Source organism: Sturnus vulgaris, unplaced genomic scaffold (assembly GCF_052056855.1).
Source record: "Sturnus vulgaris isolate bStuVul1 unplaced genomic scaffold, bStuVul1.hap1 Scaffold_198, whole genome shotgun sequence".
Classification (NCBI taxonomy): Eukaryota; Metazoa; Chordata; class Aves; order Passeriformes; family Sturnidae; genus Sturnus; species Sturnus vulgaris.
This window is the reverse complement of record NW_028276185.1, coordinates 354,990-382,580: the sequence shown is the minus strand read 5'-3', so window position 1 is coordinate 382,580 and position 27,591 is coordinate 354,990. Positions and strand designations below refer to the sequence as shown.

Here is a 27,591-nt window from a genome sequence, read left to right as displayed (position 1 = left end):
CATTAGAATGTACAGCCTGACAGAAAGCCTTGCGGACCTGTTGCGGGATGCAGATGAAGACATCGTTGAGATGACCGTCGCGGTGCTCAGCTTTCTGCTCTCGCACAGACACCTTGCAATACCCAGCCCCATCGCCCTGCGGCTGGCTGGCGCGCTCTGGCCACTGCTGGACAACGTAAGGCTCTGTGCCCCCAGCCACGGCCACTGGGTGCTGTCCCCAAGTGTGGGGCCCCATGGATTTTTGGGCCTGTGCACAGAGGGGTCTGGAGCAGCTGATGTGGAGGGCTTTTGCTTCCTTTCCAACAGGACAACCGCCATGTGCAGCTGCTCTCCATTCGCCTCTTCCAAGAGGTGATGAGGTTGGTAGCGGCCAAGGGTAAAAAGCCCCTCAAGATGCTTGTGAGCAAGAGCCTGCTGCCACTCTTCTTCAACTGCCACGATGAGAACATGCGTGTGGCAGAGGTGAGGACTCCTGGGCGCTGCTGTCCTCCTGGCAGGGGGCTCAGCTGTCTCCCTGCACCCGGGCACCTCATGGGCTCCAGCCTCCTCCTGGCCTTGGCACAGGGAGGCAGCTCCTGTGCCCTGGGCTGCGGTGCCATCTCTGGGTCTCTGCTGCTCTGCAGGCCTCTTGTGAAACGCTGCTTTCTGCACTAAGCTTCCTGAAGAGGAGCGATCTTGAGCACCTGCTGATGGCGGATCAGATGTGGAGGTTTGGCGAGTGCTTGGTAAGAACGCTGCTCCCTTCCCTGGGCTGCCCACGCGGGCTCTTCTCCAGGCTCCTCTGGCCCCAGGGCCGGAGCTGATGGAGCCCCGAGCTCCATCAAGCCCGCGCCTTGCCGGGCCCTCTGCCCCGCTCAGGGCTGTGCGGGCAGGCCAGGCCGGGGCCAAGGGACAGAGCCCGCGCCAACCCTTCCCTCCGTGCCCTGCCGCTCTCTCCAGCTGGCACAGGACAGGAGCCGAGCGGCCGAGCTGCTGCGCCAGGCGCTGCCGTACCTGCGGAGCCCACAGGAGCCCCTGCGAGAGGCGGCCCTCAGGTTTCTTGGTGAGCCACAAGCCCGGCTCCCTCCCCGCCCCGCCGCAGCTCGGCCCCAGCCCCGCCTGCTGCCCCGGCAGCGCCATCCGGGCCGGGGCTCTGGAGCCCCGCCTGCCCTCGGCGCCGCTGCCGCCCTCTCGCAGCCGTGTCCTTGGGCGTCAGGATGCGGCGAGGGCCGGGCCTGAGCCCTGCAGGGGAAGGCGCTGCTGTGGCCGCAGGGCTGGCAGCGCCGCTGCGGGGCAGCTGTGCGGCTGGGGCCGTGACAGGCTCTGTGTTGGCAGGGATGGCCGGGCGGTTCCTGAGAGAGCAGCTGCGAGAGTTGCAGCTCATGTGCAGGGGTGAGTGAGGCCAGCGGGCTGTCAGCGGGGGCTGGCGCTGGCAGCTGCGTTCCCTGCCCCGGCTGGGAGGGCTCTGCTCCCTGCGCGCACGAGGGGCGGCGTGGGCAGAGCACAGAGACCTTCCAGGGGCCTGCGGGAGGGACATTCGTGGCCAGCGCCTTCCAGCTGATCCTTGCTGTCTCCTGCTTCCTTCTGGCTATTGCAAGAGCTGCCGTGTGGGAGGGATGGGGCAGGAGGGTCTCCCCAGGTCCCTGCAGATGCAGGCTCTGACTGTGGCTCTGTTCCTCTCTCTTCCAGCTCTTCAGGACATGACAGATGACACCAGCCCTGCCATCTCATGCCTGGCTCTTCAGACTCTGTACATCAACAGAGCTGTACAGAGCATTCCCTCCTCCCGACTCCAGCAGATGCGAGATGGATTCCGCCGGCTCTGGAAGTCACGGCCTTCCCTGTGTCGCAGGGGCTGGTTGTCCTGTGTGAGCACCATGGAGAACTGATCCGGGAGGCTGCGTCTGCTGGGGCCACCTGAGCCTGCAGGGAACACCTCTGCACTTCAAGGACGTTCTTTCACCCCATTGTAGGATTAGTAAATTGCTGTTTTCATACACAGAGGTCCAGGAGCTTTCTTTTGGTGCCCCGAGTCTTCAGGCCAATGGGGAAGAGGGCAAAAAGGGTGCTTGTGCTCGCCAAGTTGGCCAAGTGTGCGGAGTGGAAGGGAAAGTGGCCAAAAGGCCCTTGGCCTTTGGTGGTTCTGTGGAAGCCTTAAGGCTTCTGACAGAGCGGGCGGGCAGAGGCTGGAGCTGCGGCGGGGATCCCTGAGAGACCGGTCCCTGGAGATGGCCAGCACCCCTCTCCCAGCCTGGAAGCACCATCTGTGTCCTGCCCGTGTGTTGCTGGCTGGATTGCTGAGGCCTCTTGATGCAGCTCCTCTGGAGCTCCTTCAGCAGCCAGGCAGGCCTGGGGGAGGCGTGGAGGGCACGGGACAGTGGGAGGCCATGAAGGGCTGCGGTGCTGCCAAGGCCTGCCCGGAGAAGGCAGTGGGAAGGCGTGAGGGGGATGTGTGTGGCGCTGGGTGGCGGGAGGCTGTGATGGGCCAGGAGGACTTGTGTGGATGGGTTGGTGGGAAGCCCTGAGGAACTGGGTGGCAGAGGCCATAAGCAGCCCCCAGACAGCCACCTTCTTCCTGCCAGCCGGCTGCTCTGGCGCTTTCCCGACGCGTCTCTGGTGCCCGTGGCAGAAGCCCTCGAGGCCTGGCCTCAGCAGGACGGTGGGGACAGCCCCGAGGTGCCCAGTCTGCTTTTGCCAGGGAGAAGGAGGGACAAGGAGGGACAAGGAGGCTCTGCTGGAGCACGGCCACTGGCTGCTGCAGGCGAGGAGCAGTGGGAAGTGGCAGCGCTGGCGATCAGCCCGGGTCAACGTGGTTCTGGACACCAGAGAAAAATGACCAGAGTGTGCACAGGAACAGCAGCATCCAGAAGGCTTGTACCTCCTCAGGAAGACATCCACACCAGACAAGATGCCAAAAGAGGGGATGCTATGTGCACAATTTTTCGTGGCTTGGCAAAGGGTGTAAGGCAAAGTGGTCACCATGGTTTTCTCTTGACTTGCCAGAATCACAGCAACGCTTGGCAGCTTCAGCTGCAGCCTGTCCCCCTGACTGACCTCAGCGGCTCTGCTCGAGGGCACACTCGCCTTCCAGAGTCGGCTGTCCCAAGGCAGCAGCGTTGGTGCCATCGTTAGAGACTCTGATAGGACACGAGCCCTTAGCTGCAGCTGCTGACACTCTCCTCCATTGTTATAGTTTTGACTTGCCAATTTAAATATACTCATTTTTCGGTTGTGAGACACAACCAGGAGCAAAAGAGCAAGGCAGGACTGAAACTTAAAAAGGGTATAAAAACCTTTATTAACTACACAAAGAAAGAGAATGAAAAGCAAATTCATAATAAGATCTCTAGAGCACTCCTTCCTTCCCTCTCCCAACCTTCATAACAACAAAACAAACATACAAAAAACTACTTCAGTCAGTTCCCAGCTTAAATAGTCCTTTTCAGTTCACTTTGGAGAGAGAAGTTTCCTCTTGTCAGGCCATAGGGACTTCACCAAAAGAAGGGAAAAAAAAGTCCTCTCGTGGCTTCACTTTCATGATTTGCATCTGCCCTGGAAAAAACTTGCAAAGTCGTTTCCCAAAGCTGTGCTTATGGGCCATTAAACTCATGGGGTATTTAGTTTTAAGAATTAACTGTTCCAAACCAAACATTTTCTTTATCTCTCTTTCTCTCTGTTCATGCTCTATCTCCAGAAAAAGAGATCCCCTTTTCTCCTCGGGGTGAAGGATTCTCAACACAGATGCATTTTGATTAACAATCGATCAAATGGAACATCTCCAACCTCCCCATGTCTTTCTCCATGGTTTATAGGAATATTCAGTACATCAGTTCATTCCTACAATCTTACAAAAGGATTTTTCAGCCATCTTCACAGCATCTCCTCATTCTCCTTCCATCTAAAGAAACTTAGCTCTTGCTTCACTGACTTTGGAGCATCTCCTTTTTCCCCTCTCATATTCAAAGGAAAGCCGGAGGTCTGCAAAATCTTACCTGAGCACTAAAGAGTTAAAGTTTCACACAGAAGTCACGGCGCTGGGTGTGGGGGGCGGCTGAGATGTTAATCAGCTTTTCTGGAGCTTGCTGCAGCCCCGCACTGCCCATGGCCACCCCTGCTTCCAGACAGGGCCCGGCTGCCTCCCCCAGGCCGTGCGGGGGCTGGGCGGGCTCGGCCCCTCCAAAGCTGCTCCGAGCCAGCAGCAGGAGCCGGGCCCCCCCAGAGCCGCGGGCTCGTAGGGGAGGAAGCCGGGCTAAGGTCTCATCAATGAGCCTTTCCTCCCCCGGCCATCGGGTTCCCTGGTTTGCAAACGGGGCCCAGCGGCCTCCCGAGCTCCCCCCACATGGGAGGGAGCCCGGGCTGGGCCGTTGTTACCTGCTCAGCCACCGGAAATAAATGAGAGTTTTTTCCCGGGTTACCGCCTTCAAAATGTGTGCTCACCGAGCGAACTAACTTTCTCCAATTGGTTGTTCAGGCTGTCAATAACCAAACCAGCCTCCAATTGGTCCCATCAACTCCCAGAGGGAGTTCTCACAGAGAGAATTTCTCTCGAGTTTCTTCTCCCCAGGTGTAACGAGCACAGAAGTTGATATTAGGGAAGATCCTGCTGCTTTCCACCAGTTTTAGAGGGTTATGAACAGCTTTGGGGGATTTCCCGGTTAGTTTATGGGCAGATGTGACCTCCTTTTTGGGAGAATCCTGATGATTTCGACCAATTTCGGGGGTTCTAAACGCCTTGTGGTGGACTCACTTCCGTGGGTTCTGGTGCCGCCCGCCCACGCTTCCAACTGGTCCGGACTGGTGCTCCCAGTGCCGCGTGGGGCGGGGCCGCGGGGACCCCCCAGGGCACAGCGCGGCTGCTTTGGGGCTGGCGGCACCGCCCGGCGCTGGGCATGGGGCGTGTCGGGGGAGCTGGGGCCCTACTGGTGCTACTGGTGCTGCTGGGAGCTCACCTGTCTGGGGCCAGCGGGACTCGGGTGAACGTGTGTGCTCCCCCCGGGGACCCCCAGCCCGGTGTCACTCTACCCCCGAACAGCTGCTCCCAGTATTCCCAATAAAGCTTCCCAGTTTGCCTGGTCCTGTTTATTGGGGAAGGACTTGGAGGGACCTCACAGGGGGAGTCATGGTTGGGGAGGGGGCAGAACAGGCCCTGGCATGGATTGGGAATGGGGACTTCCAGGAATGGTCGTGTCCCCCCCTTGTCACCCCGCTCTGGGGGACCTTGGGAGGACCCTGAAACACAACACGGCACCACCCCAACCCCAAAGGTGCCAGGACCCCAATAAACAAACAGGGGAATTTGGGGAGGGGGCACATGGGGGGCGCCCAGGCTGAGCCAAGAGCCCAGCGCTGCCCCAGCCCGACCTGCCCTGGCTCCATCCCAGCTCCTACCATGGGATAGGATGATGTTGGGAAAACGGGGGGGCAAGGATGAGCACTAGGCCCCGGGCGAGCATGAAACAGATGGAGGCGGAGGAGGAGGGTTCAGGAAGGACTGGGAGAAGGGATGGAGAGGAAGCAGGACTAGAAAGGACAAGGACTGGGACCCCTCCCAATGCAATTTGTGGGTCCCATCCCCCTGCCCAACTATACAAAGGTTCCCCTTCTTTTCCCCTGCTCACCCACCCCTTCCCCACTGCCCCCCAGTCAAACACTCCCATCCTCCATGCTTGTTTTTAATGCCTTCAGGCCCCTCCTGCTACATTTGGGGTCCCATTCCCCTTTCCCTCAATTCAGGCACCTCTTGAAAGCTTCTTTCTGGAAGGAATCCCTGAATTTTGGGATTTTTGGGGTGTAGTTTTGGAGAACAGCTCTGTCTGGCTTTCCTCTCCCTGTTGTGGCCTCTCAGCTGCCCCTGACACCCTGGGGGTGCTGGGATTTCCCTGCTGGGGACAAGGACGTTCATTCCCTTCCAGGAGCCCAATGCCCGGCTGGGGCTCCAGGGCAGGGGGTCCTTGAGCAGCTGCCCCAGAACCTCCGCCAGGGTCTCCCAGCGCAGCCGGAGCCGCTCGGCCTGGGGTCCCCAAAGGCCTCAGCGAGCCCCAAGTCCCTGCCAGGAACCCTCAACTCCCTCCAAGCCAGCATCCCCCACAGCCCCTGCAAGTTCCCCCCATGGCACCGGCCGTGGCCGTGTCCCCACATGTCACTGGCCATGTCCCACCATGTCCTCACCCATGGCTGTGTCCCCACCATGTTTCCATCCCTGTCACTGTCCCCCACATCTCCATCCATGCCTGTGTCCCCCCATGTCCCCAGGAATGGCCACATCACCGTCCATGTCCATGTGTCCCCATGTCACTCTCCATGTCTGTGTACTACCGTGTCTTTCTCCCTACCCAAGTCTCAGTTCTGTGTCTTTATTTTTATCCCAAGATTGGATGTTTTAAAGAGATGAAGAGAAATGAAAAGCAAATCCAGCCCAAAATAAAAGGATTTCTGTGTCCATGCTGGCTGAGAATCCAACAGGGAAGGAGTGAGGGAAGAATGCTTTTGGAGGTGTTTCCACCCCACTGTCTCCAAAATCTTGGTCTTTGCCCCAGTTCATCACCATTTTTCTGTGGAAAACACCCTTGGACAATCAAAAAATCAAAAATCAAAATCAAAATCCTGGAATCTCTGGGGATGGAAAAGACCACCAAGACAGGACTGAAAACAGAAGATTTTCTCGGGTTGAACATCAACAAATTCACTCTCCCCAAGGAATTCCCAATGTTGGTTTCCATCCCGATGGACGTTCCTGTCCCTGCATTCATCCAGGTGCCCACAGGGAGACAGGATGATGCACAGCCCCCCCAGCCAGGTGTCTTCCCAACACGGATCACCAGGACCATGGATCACCAGGGCTCTGCCCAACGGGGGTCACTGGGGATCATCCAACACCGATCCTCCCATGGGGGATGGAGCTGGAGCAGAGCACGAAGCTCTTCCCACACTCAGGGCACTCACAGGGCTTCCCTTAGTGGTGACTCCGTTGGTGTTTGGTCAAGTGAGAGCTCCTGGAGAAGCTCTTCCCACACTCAGGACACTCGTAGGGCCTCTCCCCAGTGTGGATGCGCCGGTGCCTCATGAGATGGGAGTTGTGCCTGAATCCCTTCCCGCAGTCGGGGCAGCGGAAGGGCCTCTCCTCTGTGTGAATCCGCTCATGTACGAGGAGATTGGAGCTTCTCTGAAACCTCTTCCCACACTTGGGACACTTGTAGAGCCTCTCCCCAGTGTGGATGCGCTGGTGGTATCTCAGGTTGGAGATGTGTCCAAAGCTCTTCCCACATTCCAAGCAGGTGTAGGGCCGTTCTCCTGTGTGGATCACCTGGTGCTGCATTAGACCAGAGATGTCTCTGAAGCTCTTCCCACATTTCCCACACTCGTAGGGCTTTTCCCCAGTGTGGATCATCTGGTGCCGGATCAGATGGAAGCTGTCTCTGAATCCCTTCCCACATTCCTCACACTCATAGGGCTTTTCCCCAGTGTGGATCATCTGGTGCTGGATCAGATGGGAGCTGTAGCTGAAACCCTTCCCACATTCCAAGCACTTGTGGGGCTTCTCCCCTCCAGGAGGCTTCTCCACCAGCTCTGAGCTCTGCCTGGATCTCCGGCCGCCTTCCCGGCTCAGGGAGGGTCTTTCCTCCTCACAGCTCACTAGGCTGGGTTTGCAGCCCCTCCTCCTGAGGGATCCCAGGAAATTTTCCTCCTCCGCCATCTGCCCACCCCATGGGAATGAAGAATCCTGGTTTGGGGAAAAAACAAGAGGGGACTGCCTTGAGCTAGCGGTTCTTCCAACCGATGTGCAGCTGAGGAAGACACTGGGCATCCTGTGTTTGTAAGGACTTCCCAAACACCCAGACTGATCACAAAAATCCTCCAAATATCAAGACATAGATCAAAAACTCCCAAAAAAGCAAGACTCAGCCAAACCCCCTGCAAAATACAAAGATTCAGGCCCAGCAAAAAAACAAAGCACGACGTCTTAGCCCAATAAAGCTCAGAAACAACAAGGTTCACCCCTCTGAAAATGGTGGATCCCCCTCTCCAGTCACCTGCTGAATGTGGAGGGGGGGGCCAACACGCTGGGACTGGAGGGACGCTGTAGGTTTGGAATCTTGTGCTGCTTCCCATTTCTGCTCTTCCTGTGTCTCTGCTTTTCCTCACATTCCTCTTCCTCCTACTATTCCTCCTTCTCCTGCACAATCCCACCTTCTCCTCCTATATGCATCGTTTGATCATTTTGTTCTTCAACTCTGCTTGTCCCTCCCTCCTCCTGCTGCCCCCAGGCCCAGCACCCACTGCCGGCTCCCTCTTCCCCCCAAACCCACAGCATCCCAGCGCAGGGGCAGCGATGGAGCTGGGGCAGCTCGGCCTGGGGCAGCGCTGGGCTCTCGGCCGCTCCCGCCCGCACTCGCTCCCCACTGCAGCCGCTGCCGCCACCACAGCGCGGGGGGGCCCGGCCTTGGCGCTCCCCCCCTCCCACCTCCCCAAATTCCCCTCTAGGGGGGCGCTGGGGCCAGGAGACAGACGAGTGACAGATCAGGGGGGCTGGGAAGAGTCGGCAGCCAGAGAGCACTGAAAATCTCAGCAGTGACTACAGTGGCAGCTTGGGGGACTAAACATGGCAGGGCACCCATGGAGGGAAGAAAGGGAAGGCCAGGAAGGGATCCCGGCAAAAGGGATGATGATCCCAAAATATCTCTGAAGGGTCCCTGGGGAGCATTTTGAGGGAGTTTGCACATTCTCCCAGAGGTAATCAAGGACATGGACACACAGAGGGGCAATAAGGGAAGTCCAGAAGGGATTTAGACAACAGGGGATGGATGGTGTTGGTGTGCTGGGAAGGGACTGGGTGAAGGGGAGTGTACAGGAATATGGTTCAGGCAAGAAGCAGCAGGAGAAATATATGTGGGAAGAAAAAGGGTGATGGAAAAGAGGAGGAAGAGAAAAATACTGAGGATGGGGATGTTTTTCAGCAGGCTCTTATCCTCAGAAGTTGCCAGCTGATGCAGATCCTTTGTATCCCCGGTTGCCAGGACAGGCACACAAGGAGGTCAGGATTGCAGGGGGTTTCTCTGTGCTGGGCAGCGGCAGGAGCGGGCGCAGAGGGGCGGCACCGGGAGCACGGGCTGGGGGCCTGTGGGGAGCTGCGGGGCCGGGCCGGGGCTGTGGGGCAGCCGGGGCTCAGCGCCGGGCGCTGCCTGAGCCCAGCACCCCCCGGCAATTGCAGGCCCGGCAGTGGCCCCCGGCCCCCAGGAGGCTGCGGGACGCCCCGGCCGCTGCCCGGCCCCGTGGAGCTGCCGGCCCTGCCCGCCGGGGGGGCCGCGTTTGGACACTGCGGCAGGACAGGCACCGGCTCTGGGATACGGGCTGGCCACGGCAGCCACAGCACAAGGAGCAGCAGCACAAAGGAACAGCTGGGAAATGGCGATTGGACGTGCAAGGATCCAGATTAGCTTTTAAGCATTCTGTTTGGGTCACTGGAGAAACGAAGGATTTAGCAGAAAGCTCAGCAGCTGTCAGAGGATGAGCACCCCCAGGCACTGAGGGGGCTGCAGGAGGGGCAGAAGAAGCCCCTGGAGCACTTGGTCACAAAGACACAGCAGGGGAATGCAAGAAGGGATGAGGAAAAGGCCAAGGGGAAGGCAAAGGCCATGGCAGAGTTTCTACAGCCCCTGAGGGATGAACCCCAGGGCCCAAGGGGGCCCCAGCACCCAGGGGCTCTCACATCCTTACACCATCTTCAACCAGGTGCCCTCCTCACACTGACACCATTCAGGACTTGATGGCAAAGATGCTTTCTGGGGATGCCCACTCACACAGGATGGTAAACTGGATTTTGCCTTTGAGTGGGAACAAGAGGTAGAAGGGAAAATGGAAAAGACATGGACGGTCCTTCTGCAGGGATGCACGGAAGCACCAGCCTTTTTGGGGCAAGCCTTGCAGAAAATATCACAAGAATTTACCCCATCCCCAGGGATTGGGTTAATGCAGGATGGGGATGACTTGCTGCAATCAGGAGGACAAGAAGTGGTAGAAGAAGCCTCTGTGAAATGGCTGAATGTTCAGGCTAAAAAGCATTTTTGTCTATTTGAAATAAAAGAGGAAATGCTGGAGAAAAGGGTTAAATATTTGGGACATATTTTGACTGAGGGTTTGTGGTGTATTGGCCAAGAGAGGGACCAGGGAATCTCGGAAGTAATCCAGGACTAAAAAGCAGGTGCAAGAATTCTGAGGATTAATAGGAAATTGGAGAACCTCGATTGAAGATTCTCTGCTCTAGCCACAACATTGTATGAATTTTAAACTCAAATATCCTCAGTATTGTGGTATGGACAGGAGAAAAGGAAAAAAACCTGAGAAAATGAAAAATAACAAAATGATTGGACCACCAGCTATGTCTCCTCTAGACTGAGAAAAAGAAATTTGAATTCTATGTGTGTTATAAGTGTACATTATATTATTGAGTTTTTGCAAATATTAAAATGAATGCCATATGCTGGAAAATACTGTTGTATGAACATAGTTTCTCTTAGTTCTGCAATTAACAAAACTTATAAATACAAATAAATATACATAAATAAACAAAAGTTATATTTAGTTGTGTGATAAATATATTTTTGTTCCAGTATAATGTCATAATCTTATGTTCATGTAACAAACTTGGAGAATGGCAATAAAGATAATCAGGAAATTCTTCACATTCTTGGAATTATGGGACACCAAAACCCCAGGAAAGGAAAAAATAATGATTTACAGGTCAGAGGAGAATGATTCTGAATAATGCATGAAGGTCTAGGAATATGCAACATGTTGCTGCATTTAGGAAGTGTTTTCTGAGTCGGTGTGTGCCCTTGGCTGAAGGCCAAGCATCCGGCCATTATAACCTTTGGCCAGAGCCAGGGCAGATATTCAATTATCTCCCTTGGAATTGATCTTTGCAATTCCTTACCCTGGGAATTCTCCACCTAGTGCGGGCTGGAGATAAGGGATGTATATTTCAAGCAGTCTGTGGCCAGAATCCTGTCTCTTGTGAAATCTCTGCCACAGGAAGCTGGGCTGGCACAGAGCCTGCCTTGGCACTTTGCTGTTCACAGCATCCACCCAGGACTCTGCCTCTCAATTACACTCACACACTGGGCTGTCCGGATTCCATTGTTGGAAAGTATACCAAATTTAAATTTATTTAATATGCCATTTTAATAGTCAGGCTCGGTTTGCCTTTCTCTCAGGAAAGAAATTTTAAAAGTTTTTTTTTTAAGGGATGTTGCACCACTCAACAGAGATGAGTTTAACATCTCAACAGACTGGGAATAGCCCAAAAGATTCCCACAAAGATAACAACATTCAACAAAACATCAACGAAACATCAGCAAACATCAAGGAACACCCACCCCAGACACTGCCCCTGGCGTAGATGGAGACACCTGGTCTGGAAAAGAGAAGGAAATCCAGGAATGTGGATCTAATTAACATCAGAAGAGGAGAAATCCATTTGCAATAGAAACCAAATACTAAGAACTACACAACTTAGAAGCAATGAACACTAAACCAATGGATTTCAATGGGTTCAGACTGTAAAAAGTTTAGGAAAAATCCCGTAAAATGCACGTCTCATGGAATTATTTTCTCTGCATACCCGGGCTATATGTGGATGAAATTTTTTCTGTTGCACATCCTGACCAGGATCAAGTAATGCCTTGACTCTCTAACATTAAAGGTATTGTTGGAGATTTTTTGTTTTTCTGCAGTTTCAGTGACAAGATTACACCATTAGAAAAATTTTTCATAGTAATCCTACTTTTATATTCTGAGTTGGGTTTGGACCAGTCGTGTGAGAATCAATTTTTACTCCTAGGAGAAGAAGTAGAAAAATCTAGATTGCATTGGAATTTCTTTGTGTATATTTGTGGGTGGCTCTTAATGAGGGCAAAAATTCAGAATGGGTTTTTCGATGCTCACCTTTATGTTGCATTTTGCAAAACTAGAAGAGTATTAATGGTGAGGCTTCAACACATAAACAGTTAGTACAAAATTGTTAAAAAAAAAAGAGAAAAGAAAAAAAAACCAGATTGTGGGGGTGCACTTGTGGATAACCTAATGGCTGCTCTGGAATAAAAGCATTGGATCCAGGCAGAGCCAGGAGAGGATCTTTAGAAATGCAAATTAACACTGCTAGGGCAATGTGTGCACAATGAACCAGGATGATCTTCATGCCTGGGGGAGGAATTTCGGTGATTGTCTCTGTCTCTCACCCCAAGCTCTGCCTGCTTGCACAGATGGAATTTGCACAACTAAAGGCAGAGCCCACAGTGAGGATATCTGACTGCAACAGAAATTGGTTAAGCTGCAAAGGGAAACAGTAAACGGAGAATGTTGGGAAAGCTTTACTAAAAACAGTGGGGGGGAATCATCCCTCTCCCTGCTCCAACCTGTGCTGTCACTGTCCAGGTTATATAGGGTGTATTGGGGCACTGGGGTGTTTTTGGTGCCACAAGTTCAGGGAAATGAGTCGGAAATCCAAGTATGTGGTGATTTAATTAGAGAAAAGTGGTCAATTGATGCAGCCCTGCATGGAGGGAGCACCCAAAAACGCAAAAAAGATGAACAGACACCAGAGCCAATCCTACAACACCATGGACCAGCCCCTGGGAACCCTAACGAATTCATATCAGGACACGGAAAATCCATCCATAATTTGAGTGTCATAATTAGGATAAAAAGAATCCTGGAAATAATAACCAACCACACAGCTCCAGCTCCTGACCTTCCTGACGACCAATCCACTGAAATAAGGAAGGAGACATTTCACCATGGGATAGGATCAGATTATCTATTAACAGAAGGAGGAGGAGTTTACACAAAATTACATGACTCAAACTGCTGTTCGAAAATAGATGAGAACTGAAAAGTGGTGAAACAGATAACGAAGGAAATAAGAAAATAGCTCGTATTCCGGAGAAAGGATGGGAATGGGACACGTTTCCGTGGTTCCCTGGCAGACCACGGCTTAAACGAATGCTGCTCATCCAAAGAGGACGCAGGAAAAGAAATTGAGTCAATGGAAATTAAAAGTTTGTAAAGGCAATTCTTGAGAAAACAAGAAAATGAGGGATTGCAAGCAGTAAGATTAATATCGTAGTAGGAGTGCATATTAAGAGGGACATGCAGTAGGTGGATCGGGAAGTCTGAACCTTCCAAGTAACTCAGCCAGTGGGGAAGGGGAGAGGGAGATGCAGAAGGGAAAATGAGGTTAAAAAGGAGGCGGCGTTTTAGAGACCGCATGGCAAATGCCGCATGGCCTCTCTCTTTATTCAGGAATAAAGTCACTTTTACAGGACTCCTCTGTCTCCTTTGGGCACACAAACCTCTGGCCACGGGAATTTTCCCGCACAGCCCCGGGCACAGGGCAGACACCTCTGTGCCACCCACAGCAACCGGGACGAGCCAGCGCTGCTCCGGCACCGGCTCCTGCCGAGGCCCCAGCGGGAAGGAGACCGCGGGCAGCCGCTCCCGCAGCGCCCTCAGCCCAGCGCCAACACGGGCCGGCACCGGCACAACCAACCCGCCAGAGCCCCCTGCCGCCCCCGAGGCCCGCAGCGAGCCCCGAGCCCCCGCACAACCGAGCGCGGCTCCCACCTGCGCTGGGGCCGCCTCCGAGCTTCGCCGCCGCCTCCCCGGGCTCCGGCCGCTGCCACAATGGCGCCTTTGCTGCTCTGCCCAATCAGCGCGCGACAACCAGGAGTGACATTGGCACAATCAGCCAATGGCAGCGAGGGCCGGGCTCTGCACACGGCCCAGCCTCGGCCCGCGCTCTCAGGGCCCCCCGGGCTGTGGGAGGGCAAAGGCGGAGATGAGGAACAGCCCTGGAACGGGCCCGGGCCCGAGCCGCCATTGGCCTGGAAACACAAACAAAGTTCTCCGCAGCTCTCGGCACGCCTTTCCCAGCCCTGCGTGTTCGCTGGCTCCGGCTCAGCGGGAAGCCGTGGAGCTTCACTTCTCCTACCCCCTAATTAGGAGGGTCAGTGCATGGCTTTGATTTCCTCCAAAATGGGAAAACTGCCCCAAACCCCAGGGGATGAGTGGGGGAGGGGAGAGATGTCTGGCAGAAACCTCCAAAAACTCAGAGCAGGATAATGAGAATAAATGAAGACCCTTCAAACCAGCTTTCCCTCACCCCTCCCTCCTACCCCAGCAGTGCAGGGTGTGAGAAACAATGCCCACTTTTTTAAAAATTTCAGAGATTTATTAAAGCTGTTACAAATGACAGACAAACGTCTCGATATTCAGCAAAATTTAGATTGCTTTATTTGATATAGAAAGAGCGAGCATCGCGCTGGGGAACGTGAGGGATCACCGCCCACTCCACGCTCCACCCAACCTTAGTTTGCAGCCTCTTCTTATACTGTGGGTTCTCGTTGTAATCAATAATTTTTGGTTTTTTTGTTGTCATAAGCAGTGGTGGTCGAATAAACATCCTTACACAAATTCACAAAGCCTTTGGGTGATAATCAGTCACAGATAGCCATCTGGTCCTTGTAGATAACCACCAGAGAAGTTCTGGGTGTCTGGTCCTTGAGATAAGCAGCATTGATTAGACAAAGGCAGGAAGGGCTTTTTGGGAAGTCTGATTTTGCAAGGTGGTAGCTGATACAAGTTATTTGGAAAACATAACATAACATATTATATACTGTAACATAATACAACATAATATAACATAACAAGGTGATTTTAAACAGAATTATTTTATCATATAATTTCCATTATCTAGTGTCCATGCTTCACTTCAGAGCTTGGTATTCTGGTTTATACAAACCCCAATGCTTTTGTGATTAACACGAATCTTTTGTCAATTATCACACCAGTCAAATCCAAAACAGTGGGAACATTCTGACAAGTCTCCTCCGAGAAAATCCTAATATATTTAACACTAATGCTCTGAAGAAGATCAGATCTTAATCTGTAAACACATTCCTGGTAGTCAGAGGCCATCTCACTAGTAGAGGGGAGAAGCTTCCTGCAGATGCAAGAGCCTCCTTGGTTTCATGTGAATCTTTCCCACTGCAAAGCGTGGGGGGTTCCCCACTGGAACAGGGACAGCGTTCTGGGAACTGACTGTAGGCTGAACACAAGTGGCTCCAGGACACTTCCTGCTGGGACACTTGCCTCTGGGAACAGCTTCTTGGAGAAGTCTGGGCCCCCCTTTTTACTTCCAGGCATTTCCTGCCCATCTGCATGGTCAGGGATGAGGCTGTTTGTCTCATAGCCGTGGCTCTGAGGAAGCAGGGACGCCTGTCCAAAGGGCTGCCTCCCTCTGCACTCTGGCTGCTCTCACCCAGGCTCTGGCAGGGGTGAAGGCTCTTGCAGAAATATCCCAAGGCTGGAGATCTTCCTCACCCTGCTCCTCCACTGCTGATACCACAGAGTTCCCTGCACATAGGAACATCACCTTTTCTTCTGCAGGAACCTGTTCCAGCACAACACCAAGGGTCTTCTCCTGTAGCACCACCACAGCATCCTTAAAGCCGTGGACTAGCAAGTGACAGCTCCTGGAAATTGCTGCTGTGTGTCTGGCTGCAGGAAACCCCTTCTAGAATGCCCTTGGTCTCCATTTTTTGCTTTCTGGATTTTCCTGGCCAATATGCATTGATTGCCAGAGAAAATCGCGAGGGTGCGGCGTGAGCAGCGGCCGAAAGCGCTGAGCGGGGCCATCAAACCCAGCCCAGCAACTCCCGGCGTTCGCCAGCCCAGAGGTGGCGCGGACAGCGCGGCCGAGGGTGGAGAACCAGCCCGGCTGTGCGGGAGGGCTCTTACGTGGGAATGTGGTTCTCTAAGAAGGCCATAACTAAATGCTTGCATGGGGGTTTTGGCTTCTGGAGCAGTGGGGTAGGGCTGTTGTTGGTTCCTACCCCTCCATCCCATGATGATGTAAGGGGTGAGGGATGCCATGTGTGCTGTGCACTGGCAGTGATCCTCAAGAAATCTTATGAATCCTCTCTTTCAAACTAGTCAAGCTTCTGGAAAAGATGGGTCCAAAAAAAAAGTGTTCAGTTTTGTGTCCTCCTGCCCTTGTGGGGTGAGGGGCAGGAGGCAGAGGTCCAGCTTGGTCTCTCTTTGACCTTTTCTTTGAGGCAACACTGTCTGCTCCCACCACAAAGGCACAGAGGGTGCTCTTTGCCCCCACCAGTGGGAAGTGGCTCTGCTGACCCCACTAAGAGTGCTAGAAGATGAGTCTGTGAACTAAACAGTTGAATATTGCCTAGAGGGGCGTAGCAGGCAGTAGATGTGCCACCATTCTCTTTCCAGGACCCCACTGGGAGTACTAGAACAGAGGTCTGTGAGGCTGAGAGGTTGAATATTGCATGGGAGGGTGGCAAGCACTGGATGTGACTCGACTCATGTGGGCACTGGCCTGGCCTTTCCTGTTTGTGCAGAACAAGCTCACTGTTCACCACGGGTGTTCTCTTTCCAGCACACATTCTCTGCGTGTTGTTTGCACTGGGAGGGAGATTTCTAGGTTGTCTTTTGTTTCTTCATTAAAGGCGAATGATGGTGGGCAGAGCTCTGCAGAGAGTGAGATGAAGAAAGGAACAGGGCTGGTTGCCCCTAAGGCCATCAGAGGAGAGGAACCATCCCATTGTCCCGACCCGGAGCCTCGCCAGAGGGAAATAACCAAGAAATTGTTCCCAAAGACAGGGTTCTGTGTCGCCTTGTGCTGTCTGCAGGAATGCAGGTCCTATATTCGAGTGTGGGGGAGGGTTGGGGAAGTAAGAGGAACTTCTAGGGACATATTTTAACTAATTGTAGGCATGAACTCTGCCACAATGTCCCACCCATACTCCCCTCTCCTGTCCCCATCCCCACCGTGTTATGATCCCACAGAGAGACCCACAGGGGGGTCGGGGCCAGGAGGGCTCTAGAAAAGTTCAGTGCACACGTGTGCCAGTGTGCAGAGCTCTGTGTGCACACACAGACACCGAAGTGCGCACGTGTGTCAGTGTGCACAGCTGCACACACGGATATTTTCTAGCGTGTCCAGATGTAAGAGTGCCCGTCCTGCTTTGCACAGTGTCCATGTGTGCGGGTGTGCACAGCACTGTTCACATCTGTGCACTGCTGTGTACACGTGTGTGGAGTCTGTGCACAGCTCTGTGCTTGTAGGTGTGCACAGCTCCGCAAGGGTGAGCACGGCTCTGTGTGGGACATCCGTGTGTCAATGACACTGCACGTATTCGTGTGCACGAGCTCTCTAAGGACAACAGGTCTTGTGCCTGTGGGCAGGTGAGCATTAGTGGAGACTGTGCCTAGGTGGGTGTGTGTGTAGCACGGATGTGCTGGGGTGGGGGTGTGTGTGTGTGTGTCTGTGTGTCTGTGTGTCTGTGTGTCTGTGTGTGCCCGTCTGTAAGAGCCAAAACGAGCTATGTGGGGCTCCAGACGGCTCTTTAAAATGCTGTTTTTTGTATCCAGATGATACCGCAATTCACAGGTCGTGGAGCCTTTTCAGCCACAGCTGTAGGTTCGTCTGAAGCTTCTCTAGTTCTGGTTACAGTGCATTCTATACTTTCCATTACAGAGCATCCTTTACTGTTACCTATAGCCTATCCTTACTACTAACATTACCATATTCATGTTACTATTGTCCAATCACCAAAGGTTAGTATGACACACTTTAAGCTCGAAGTACTTTTTCAGTTTTCTTGCATTGGAAAATTCTGAGATCTTTTCTCTACTTGCCACACCAGCTTTCTTGTTTGTCTGTGAAAATCTTTTTGCTTGTTAAGAACATCTTTTGTTTGAGATGGATTTATCCTTTGCTCTAAGTCACACAAGCCCCGTCCCCCTCGCTCGCTCTTTGTCTCCTGGTGGCGGCGGCCCCGGGGCCGGGCTCTCCCCGGCTCTGCCCAATCAGCGCGCGAATTCGAGGAGTGACAGCGGAATCAGCCAATCGCCGCGAGGGGCGGGCTCTGCACGCGGCACGGACTCTGCTCCCTTTGCCCGAGCTCCGCCATTTCTCGGAAACCTCGCCTGAGGAGCGGGCAGGAGGCCAAGGAACCGCTGCTGCCCTGAACCGCCGGGAGCTCGGGGTGAGCGGGAGCTGAGGGCGCTGGGAGCTGGGGGTGAGTCCGGGATGGAGCCCAGACCCACCTGCAGCCTCGGCAGGAGCCGATGCCGGAGCAGCGCTGGCTCGTCCCGGTTGCTGTGGGTAGCACAGAGGTAGCTGCCCTTGTCTCTGGGGCTCTACGGGATAATTCACGTGGCGAGAGGTTTGTGTGCACAAAAGAGACAGAGGAGTCCTGTAAAAGTCACTTTATTCATGAACAAGGGGAGAGGCCATGCGGCATTTGCCATGCGGTCTCTAAAACGCAGCCGCCTTTTTATCCTCATTTTCCCGGCCGGATCTCCCTCTCCCTTTCCCCACTGCCTGAGGTACTTGGAAGGTTCAGACTTCGCGATCCGCCTACTTCATGCCCTCGTTAATATGCACCCCTCCTTTTGTATAACATCCGATATTCCCGGCTCTGTTAAGTGTTTCTCCTTCTCGAAGTTCAGGAATTGAGAAGGATCTTGGCTGAGCAGTTGTCCGTACCAATTAATTTTCTGAAAATGATGGTTTGTCTTGTTACTTCCTTTTGTACAAATTCCTGGCCCTGTCTCCAGGCACATTCATCTTACTCTGTTCAAACCCTCTTCTCATTTTCTCAGTAATTATCTTTACTAACTTTATTACCATTGACTTAGTCTCTTTTCCTGGATCCTCTTTGATTTTGGGATTATTCTCAGTGACCTCATTCCCTGTCCTTTTGTAGCCGTTTCTGGATCAGGAGGCCTGGCTGCCACCTGCGTCCCCTTGCTCACCTGCTGAATGAGCTGCACTCAGTGCATGGTAAAAAGCTGAGAGTTGCTGCAGCACATCAGAGGAGGAACAGCATTCGTTTAACCCATGGTCTGCCAGGGAACCACAGAAACGTGTCCCATTCTTAGCCTTTCTACATTTGGATTGGAATATGAGCTGTTTTCTTCTTTCCTTTGTTATCTGTTTCACCACTTTTTGGTTATCATCTGTTTGCAAATAGCAGTTTCAATCATTTAATTTTCCACAAACTCCTCTCCTTCTTTTAATAGATAATCTGATTCTATCCCATGGTGACATGTCTCATTCTTCATTTCCTTGGATTGGTGGGCAGTAAAGTCAGGAGCTAGAGCTGTCTGTTTAGTTATTATTTCGAGGACAGTTTTTAACCTAATTATGCCACTCAAATTATGGATGGATTTTTTTTGTCTCCTGGTACGAAATCATTAGGGCTTCCAGGGGCTGGTCCGTGGTGTTGTAGGATTTGTTCTGGTGGCCGTTCATCTTTTTCCCATTTTTGGGTGCTCCCTCCAGCCAGGGCTGCATCAATTGACCACTTTTCTCTAAATAATCATCAAATACTTGGATTCCCAACTGATTTCTCTGAACAGTGACAGCACATGTTGGACTGGGGAGAGGGATTATTCCCCCGTCCCACATTTTTCATGAAGTTTTCACAACGTTTTCCTTTGCTGTTTCTCTTTGCGGCTTAACCAATTTCTGTTGCAGTCAGATATCCTCACTATGGGCTATGCCTTTAGTTGTGCAAATTCCATCTGTGCAAGCAGGCAGAGCTTGGGGTGAGGGGCAGAGGAAATCAGCGAAATTCCTCTCCCAGGCAACAAGACCCTGGTACATGGTGCACAATTTGCCCTAGCTGTGTTAATTTGCATTTCTAAAGCTCCTCTCCTGGCTGTGCCTGGATCCAATGCTTCTATTCCAGAGCAGTCATTGGGTGATCCACAAGTGCACCCCCCACAATCTGCATTATTTTTTGCCATTTTTTTTTCCTTTTTAACAATATTTCTTAAATGTTTATGCATTGAAGCATCACCTTTAAAGCTTTTCTGGTATTGCAAAATCCACCCTAAACGTGAACATGGAAAAACCCATATGGAAATGTTGCCATCATTAAGAGCCATTCAAAAATATACACAAAAATTTCCAATGCAATCAAGATTTTCCTACTTCTTCTCCAAGGAGTAAAAATTGCTTGTCACATCCTTGGCCCAAACCTAACTGACAACACAAAAGTAGGATTATTCTCCACTAGATGGAGAATTACCAGGGTAAAAAATTTCACACACCAATTCCAAGGGAGATAATGGAATATCTGCCCTGGATCTGGCACTTTTTCTGGCCAAAGCCAATGGCAAAAGCCGTAGCCATGGCATCTTGGCTTCTATCACCAGCTTCCAAAGGTGTTTCTTTATTTCCTGTTTGTTCTTTCAACCTGACCTGAGCTCTGGGGGTGCAAGGGCTTGTGAAGGTCCCATTGTATTCCTAAAGCAGCCATGGATGCACGTGGGAGGAGCAGGTGGGATTGTGCAGGAGAAAGAGGAATAATAGGAGGAAGAGTAGGGACACAGGAGTAGGAAGAGAAGAAACAGGAAGGAGCACAAGGTTCCCCCCTCCCTGTATCTGCAGCCTCTCCCCAGGCCTCAGGAGCATTGTCCCCATCGCATGCAGCAGGTGACCGGAGAGGGGGATCCATGATTTTCACATGGGTTAATCTTGGTATTTCTGAGCTTTATTTGGCTAAATGTTGGTGCTTTGGTTTTTTGCAGCAGTTGAATCTTTCTATTTTGGAGAGGGTTTTGGCTAAATCTTGGTGTTTGTGGGGGTTTTGATCTGCGTCATGATGTTTGGAGGATTTTTGGTTTGAATCTTGGTGTTTTGGAGGTTCTTACAGACACAAGATGCCCAATGAGTTCCTGAGTTGCACTTGGACAAGGAGGAACACCCAGCCCAACACACTCTTCTCTTGTTTTTTCCCCAAACCAGGATTTGTCATTCCCAAGGCATTGGCAGATGGAGGAGGAAAAGCCCCGGAGATCCCTCTTGAGGAGGGGCTGCAAACCCAGCCCAGGGAGCTGTGAGGAGGAAAGACCCTCCCTGAGCCGGGAAGGCGGCCGGAGATCCAGGCAGAGCTCAGAGCTGGTGGAGAAGCCTCCTGGAGGGGAGAAGCCCCACGAGTGCTCGGAATGTGGGAAGGGTTTCAGGTACAGCTCCCAGCTGATCCAGCACCAGAGGATCCACACTGGCGAAAAGCCCTATGAGTGTGGGAAATGTGGGAAGGGATTCATCAACAGCTCCAGCCTGATCCGGCACCAGAGAGTCCACACTGGGGAAAAGCCCTATGAGTGTGGGGATTGTGGGAAGAGCTTCAGGAACAGCTCCAACCTGCGCCAGCACCAGATGATCCACACTGGGGAAAAGCCTTACGAGTGTGGGGAATGTGGGAAGGGATTCAGAGACAGCTTCTGCCTGATCCGGCACCAGATGATCCACACAGAGGAAGGGCCCTACGAGTGTGGGGAATGTGGGAAGAGCTTCACCGACAGCTCCAGCCTGATCCGGCACCAGGTGATCCACACTGGGGAAAAGCCCTACCAGTGTGGGCAATGTGGGAAGAGTTTCAACTACAGCTCCAGCCTGATCCGGCACCAGGTGATCCACACAGGGGAAGGGCCCTACAGCTGCTTGGAATGTGGGAAGAGCTTTGGGTGGAGCTCCAGCCTGATAAACCACCGGCGCACCCACACTGGGGAGAGGCCCTACGAGTGTCTCAAGTGTGGGAAGAGGTTTCAGAGAAGCTCCACTCTCGTCAGACATGAGCGGATTCACACAGATGAGAGGCCCTTCCGCTGCCCCGACTGCGGAAAGAGATTCAACCGCAACTCCACCCTCACTCTCCACCGGCGCATCCACACTGGGGAGAGGCCCTACAAGTGTCCCAAGTGTGGGAAGAGGTTTCAGACCACCTTTAATCTCCTCGTACATGAGCGGATTCACACAGAGGAGAGGCCATTCTCCTGCCCTGACTGCGGGAAGGGATTCAAGCAGAACTCCACCCTCACTGTCCACCGGCGCATCCACACTGGGGAGAGGCCCTAGGAGTGTCCTGAGTGTGGGAAGAGCTTCTCCAGGAGCTCAACCTTGACCCAACACCAACGGAGTCACCACTAAGGGAAGCCCTGTGAGTGACCCGAGTGTGGGAAGAGCTTCGTGCTCTGCTCCAGGTCCATCCCCCATGGGAGGATCGGTGTTGGATGATCCCCAGTGACCCCCGTTGGGCAGAGCTCTGGTGATCCCTGTTGGATAGGGGAAAGGGGTTGGAGAGATTTCTTTCCCTTCTCCTTGTGCTGCTGTGATTTGGTTATAATAAATTCCCTCGCTGTGCCCAGGCTGGCTCTGTTGTTCCCGTGCCGGTGCTCGGGGCGGGATCTCTCCTGTTCCTTCTCTCAACTCCCGGGGCTGTCCTCAGCCAATCAGAGAATGCGATGAAGAAGATTCAGCCAATGAGAGAGAGCAGCTGTGATGACTCACCGGTTGCCGGGCAGACTCACAGCACCCAGTGTTCCCCACCTGGGCAGGTGTAAGGGTCGGTCCGAAATTCCCCTCGATTTTGCCTCCCGACCGTCGCAAGGAGACCTCGAGGACCCCACCCAGGCTGACTCTGGACAATGGTTTACTGGCCGGGCCAAGGTGGATGCTCATGACTGTGTGCTGGTGTATTGTGTTCACTGGACACTGGTGCTGTCGTGGCACCAACCAGAGACTGTGTTGTACCAACTGAGGACTGCTTGTCCGTACTTGTCTCCTGCAGCACCACACAATGGTCCATAAAACTTCCCACCTCTTGGCCAGAGGCCACTCGCTTTGGAGAAGGGCTATAAAAGAGCGACCCTCTGGGAAAGACCCTTTGAGATCTCTCCACTGATGAAGACCCCCTGGAGAAGACCCCTGAGATCTCCCCACGGACGAAGACTCGTCTATCGGATGACCCACGAGGACGCCCGTCTCATCTGTTGGTAGCTATTCTCCCATCCCTTCCTTTCCTTCCCCTTTCCCTATACTTTGTTTCCTATACCTCTCCCCTTTACCGTAACTCAATTGTTGGCATTTGATGAAATGCATTGCTGTTGTTGAATAAACTGATTTTCTGCTGTTGAATAAACTGATTTTGTCCCCTGCATTTTGCCTGTTTGCACCTTTGAGATCAAAAGAACCATCACGACCCCCACTCCGCATTAATAGCGGATGGTGACAGCAGGGTCTGCAGCGGCTGCTGGGACAGGAGCTTTGTGGGCAGAGAAAAGGGGGTAACACTGAGCCAGGGTTCCCCAGGGGGAGCACACAGGCTCTGGAGGAGGGGGCCCACGACTCGTTAGGACCCCCTCTCACCTTCTGGCACAGGTAGAAGCCGAACTCCAGTGCCAGGAAGATGAAGCCCAGCACGGAGTCCCCAATCCCAATCAGCACCTTGGTGTCGACGGTGTCTGGCAACATCTCTTTGGGTTCACAAGGGTCAGAACCCCCCCAGACCTGTCACAGATACCCGAAACCCCTCTAAGCACCCTCCCAATTGCCTCCAGCCCACGTAGGACCCCTTAAAATCTCCTCCCAGTCTCTTTCCAGCACGACCAACCTCATTCCAACCCCTGCTTTTCCATTCCTGATCTTCCATCCCCTCCAGGCTCACTCAAATCCCTCCCAGTTACACCCAGCATCCCCAGACTCCCTCCCAGTGCCCACCAGGACCCCCGGAACCCCATCCCACCCTCCCCAACATCCTTCAGACTCCTCAGCCATTCTAGAACCCCCAGCCTTACTCCCAGTTTAAACCAGGCTATCTTAAACTCTCTCCCAGTTACTCCCAGCACACCTCAATTCCCCTACCAGTCCCCCCAATACCTCCCTCACTCCCCCCCGCTGTGGGGTCCGGGCCGTGCCCCAGTGCCGGCTCAGGGGGTGCTCCAGGCTGACGTGCTCCACCTGGAGCTGGAGCTGACCCCGTGCCGGGGGGGTTTTCCAGCAGCACCAGGAGCTGGTAGAAATCCAGTCTCTGTTGGGGACCAGGTCGGTGGCCACCACGTGTCCCGAGAGCTCCTGCTGGCCCTGGAACCAGCTCAGCTGGATGTCGGCAGGGTAGAAACCCATCAGGGAGCAGAGCAGGCAGCCGGGGCCAGCGACCCCATCCCCAACAAAGCTCCCACTCCAGCTCTGTCCCTGCCTGGGACTTGCCCACAGCTCCCCAAGGCCCTTGTCCCCATACAGGTTCTCTGCAATGCCCTGGCCTTGTGCCCAGGCCAGCACTGGCCCTGAGCAGGATGTGCCCATCCCAAGGAATATGGGGAAGTTGGCACTTCTCCTAGAGCAGCCATTGGGATCTAATTGGACAAACAGAGGTGCCCAGTCAGGGGAGGGATGTTGGTCCTGTCAGAATCTCTGATAAGCCCTGTTTACCCAGGGCCTGAAGCACCAGGAAGACATTCAGACATCTTGGGCATCCAAGAAGTGAAAATCCCCTGAGAAGTGGTTCCTGAGAGCTGTCCATGGCTGTGATTCCCCCGCTGCCTGTTTTCTCCCAGAGCTTTCCCCGTGGGACAGCCCAGAGCTGTGGAAATAATGGGTGGTGTGGATGTGGGAAGTGCCACACCTGAGCAATTCCTCAAGCTTCAGCCTTGTCTTGAGGTGATCATTTCCCAGTTCTCTCCAGTGTCTCCAGTGCCTGGAGATTCAAATCACCTGGCTATTTCCCAGGTTCATGACACCTCTGTCCTATCATATCCCAATTTTCCAATATTCCGGAGTCTCGTTGTCCCAAGAAGAGGGGGTCAGTCCATCTCCTGTTTCTCCGTGGGGCAGGAGGATGAACAGTGGCAATTCTGCTCAGACCCACTGGGTGAGTGGCTGGGGTCAGCTCTGGGGTGTCTGGAAGGAAAAACCCTTGGAGAGGAGGGGTCCCGGGAGATGGGGGGTGTGGGGCTGGGGGCTGTTGGAGGATGGATTGTGTTGCAGTGGGGGTGTCCCCACAGGGTCCCCAGCTGCCTTTGGATCCCTGCCTGCCCCCCTCGGCCCCCCGGGTGCCCGGTCCCCTCCAGGGGCAGCTGCCCCGTGCAGGAAGCTGCAGGGATGCGGGGAGTGGAGCTGGATCCGTGCCCCAGCCGGGATGGACTCTGTGCCAGGGCTGGGGGCTGTGCCAAGCCGGGCTTTGGCCTGGGGGCTGTCAGGGAGGGCGCAGGGAGGAGTCCCGGCAGGGATAAAGGTGCTCCTGCCCTGCTGCAGCCTCAGCCAGCACTGCCCAGTGCGAGAGGAAGATGAAGGTGGCTGTGCTCAGCGTGGCCCTGCTCTTCTCCATCCTGCTGTGCCCCCCGGCACAGGCCAAGGTGAGGCACCAGACAAACGCTGTCCCCACACCCTGCCCTTTGTCCCCTCCCATCCCACCCTTTCGGTTTCTTCAGGAATTCCGTCCCTGCTTCCTCCTCTGTGTCCTCTCCAGGGTCCCCAAACGCCTCCCACTGACCATTCCCGAGGCCTTTCCTTCCATGTCTCCTCCCGTGAATCCTTTGCCTTTCTTCCTGGTCACTGCAGCGGGTTCCCCTTCAACAGTTCCCCGAGTCACCCCCCACCCTTCCCAAATCCTCACTCGGTCCTGTCGCTTTTGTCCCCACCCATCCTCGTTCTTCTGTCCCCACCCAGCCCCTCCCTTGCATTCCCATGTCCCTACCCTGCAATTCCTTTCTCCTCCCCTGTACCTCACACCGAGCCCCTTCCCCAGACCCAGCCCAGTCCCTTGATCCCTCCATTGACCCCAGTTCAGTGTCTTTGGGTCTCCCCCCACCTCAAACAGATCTCCTTGGAGGCCCTGAATTCCCACCCCATCACCTCCACCCTGCTCCCTGTCCCCCCACAGCCCCACTGGATCTAATCCAGGCCAAACTTTTGTTCTTGATTCCCAGGCGCTCCTGGAAGGAACCCAAGATGATCTGCGGGAGGTGAGTGGGGTGCTGGGATTGGAGGGCATTCCCTCTGGGAATTTGGGGGCAGTTGTGTCCTCCCATCCTTTGCTGGCACCGGGTCCATCCCAGTTCCCAGCGAGGTCTCCTGGTCTCTCTGCAGATTGATGTAGACGATGTCGTGATCCTGGAGACGCCTCTGGTGGGTACCACGAGTTCTGGCAGTGTCAGACCCTCCCCTTGCATGGCCACCACACCCCAGACCATCTCAGTTTGTCCCAGCACAGCCCAGTGAACCCCTACTGACACCCCAGACAACTCCCCTGCCCCACAGATCCTCCCCAGAGCGCCCCTTTCCCAGGCCCCCATTGCATTCCCATCCCTGTTCCCCCAGCACCCCCCTGGGTGACCCAGGATGCAGCCCCTGCCCCAGCTGTGCCTCTTGGCAGGACCCCAGGGCTTCTGGCCAGGAGCACAGCAGCTCCTGCCCCCCATTTCCCCGCACAGGCCCCTTCCCCAATGACCCCTGTTCTTTCCCCACCTCCCAGTGCAGCCCAGTGCCCCCAGTGTGTCTCTAATGCTGTGTTTGTCCCCAGCCCCCTCTTGTTGAGAAGCTGGAGGCTGTTCTGCGGCAGAAGCGCCTGGCTGCCTCTCTGGGTGTCTAGGTGAGCCGTGCCTGCAGGGAGAGGGGTGGGGACAGGGCCCCTCTCATTTCCCAGTGGGCACCAGAGGTCACCTTCTGGGTTTTGATTTTTAGGATTGCAAGCTGTGGGGACACCGGTGTCCTGATCCCCTCTGGTGGCATGAGGAGATGATCATCCCTGGAGGAACCCGCTGAACCCTTTGAGCCCTGGGCCATTCCCCCTGAATAATCAATAAACACTTTGAGCAAAGCTTTGCTCTGTGTCCGTGTGTATTTTACAAACAAAAACCGCCCAAATCTCCAAGAGGTTTCCCCCAGAGGTGTTGTCTTGTCCATGTGTCCATCTGCACATCCTGTCACTCTGTCACTGTCACCTCCCCACATCTCTGACCCTGCTGGCACCTCCCAGATTGGCACTGAACTCCTCCCTCCCACTCCCCACCATCAGGAATGACCATGGGAGGGAGCTCAGACCAGGAGCACCCAGGCCAGGCATGGATAAGGAGCACCTGGCAGAGGCAGGGAGAATCCCCCATTCCAGGGGGTTGTGGAGTGCAAGGGGGGCACCTGTGTCCCCTCCCAGCCCCAGGGCTACAAACCAGGGAGGAGATGCCTCTGCTGCCTCAGCTCAATCACTTCCCTCTGGCCAAGTCTCCAGCTGCAGCACAACCTCTAGAGGAGACTTTCCACAAGGAAGACGGAAGGAATTGTTTTTTCCCTCTCCCTCATCCCTCCCCCTCGTGCTGATTTTCTTGTCATCTCTTATCAAAACCAACAGAAAAGCGTCTGCAATGAGGTGTTTCTGAGGGTGAGTTCCTAAACAAGGCCAAAGGAAGGATTTCAGCCAGGGCAAAAGTGAGAAAAGTGGGATTTGGTCAGGTAGTTTAAAACATGACAATTTCTAAACACTGGAAATCCAGAGGCTACTAAAGCAGAGTTTGCAGTTGGAATGGTCCATTATCCATTATCCTCCCTCTTCCCACTGCTCATTTGTCACATCCCAACTCCCGAGGAGCAGATTACGGAAAGCAGACCTGCAGGGAGTGGAGGAGGCTTAAACCCAGAGAGAGGAAGAAAGGGTGAAACCAGGAGAGAAAATAATTCCAGTTGTTTCCTTGATCATAACTGTTGGAATCCTGGACACCGAGAGTTTTAGACTTTCTTTGCTGACAGATACT

The 27,591-nt window shown here is 53.8% G+C and overlaps 1 protein-coding gene and 1 pseudogene across 1 annotated transcript in view; one reads left to right on the top strand and one right to left on the bottom strand.

Annotated features, from left to right (window-relative positions):
- Nucleotides 1-5,096: 5,096 nt before the first annotated feature.
- Nucleotides 5,097-27,591, bottom strand: part of LOC148217867 (uncharacterized) — a 114,396-nt pseudogene continuing 91,901 nt past the window's right edge.
- LOC148217868 (uncharacterized) overlaps nucleotides 17,972-27,591 on the top strand; it is a 40,494-nt gene continuing 30,874 nt past the window's right edge. Inside the window, 2 exon segments of the mRNA XM_088158400.1 lie at nucleotides 17,972-18,041; nucleotides 20,813-21,986. Coding sequence (XP_088014526.1) covers nucleotides 20,840-21,986 — 1,147 coding nt within the window. The 5' untranslated portion in view covers nucleotides 17,972-18,041; nucleotides 20,813-20,839.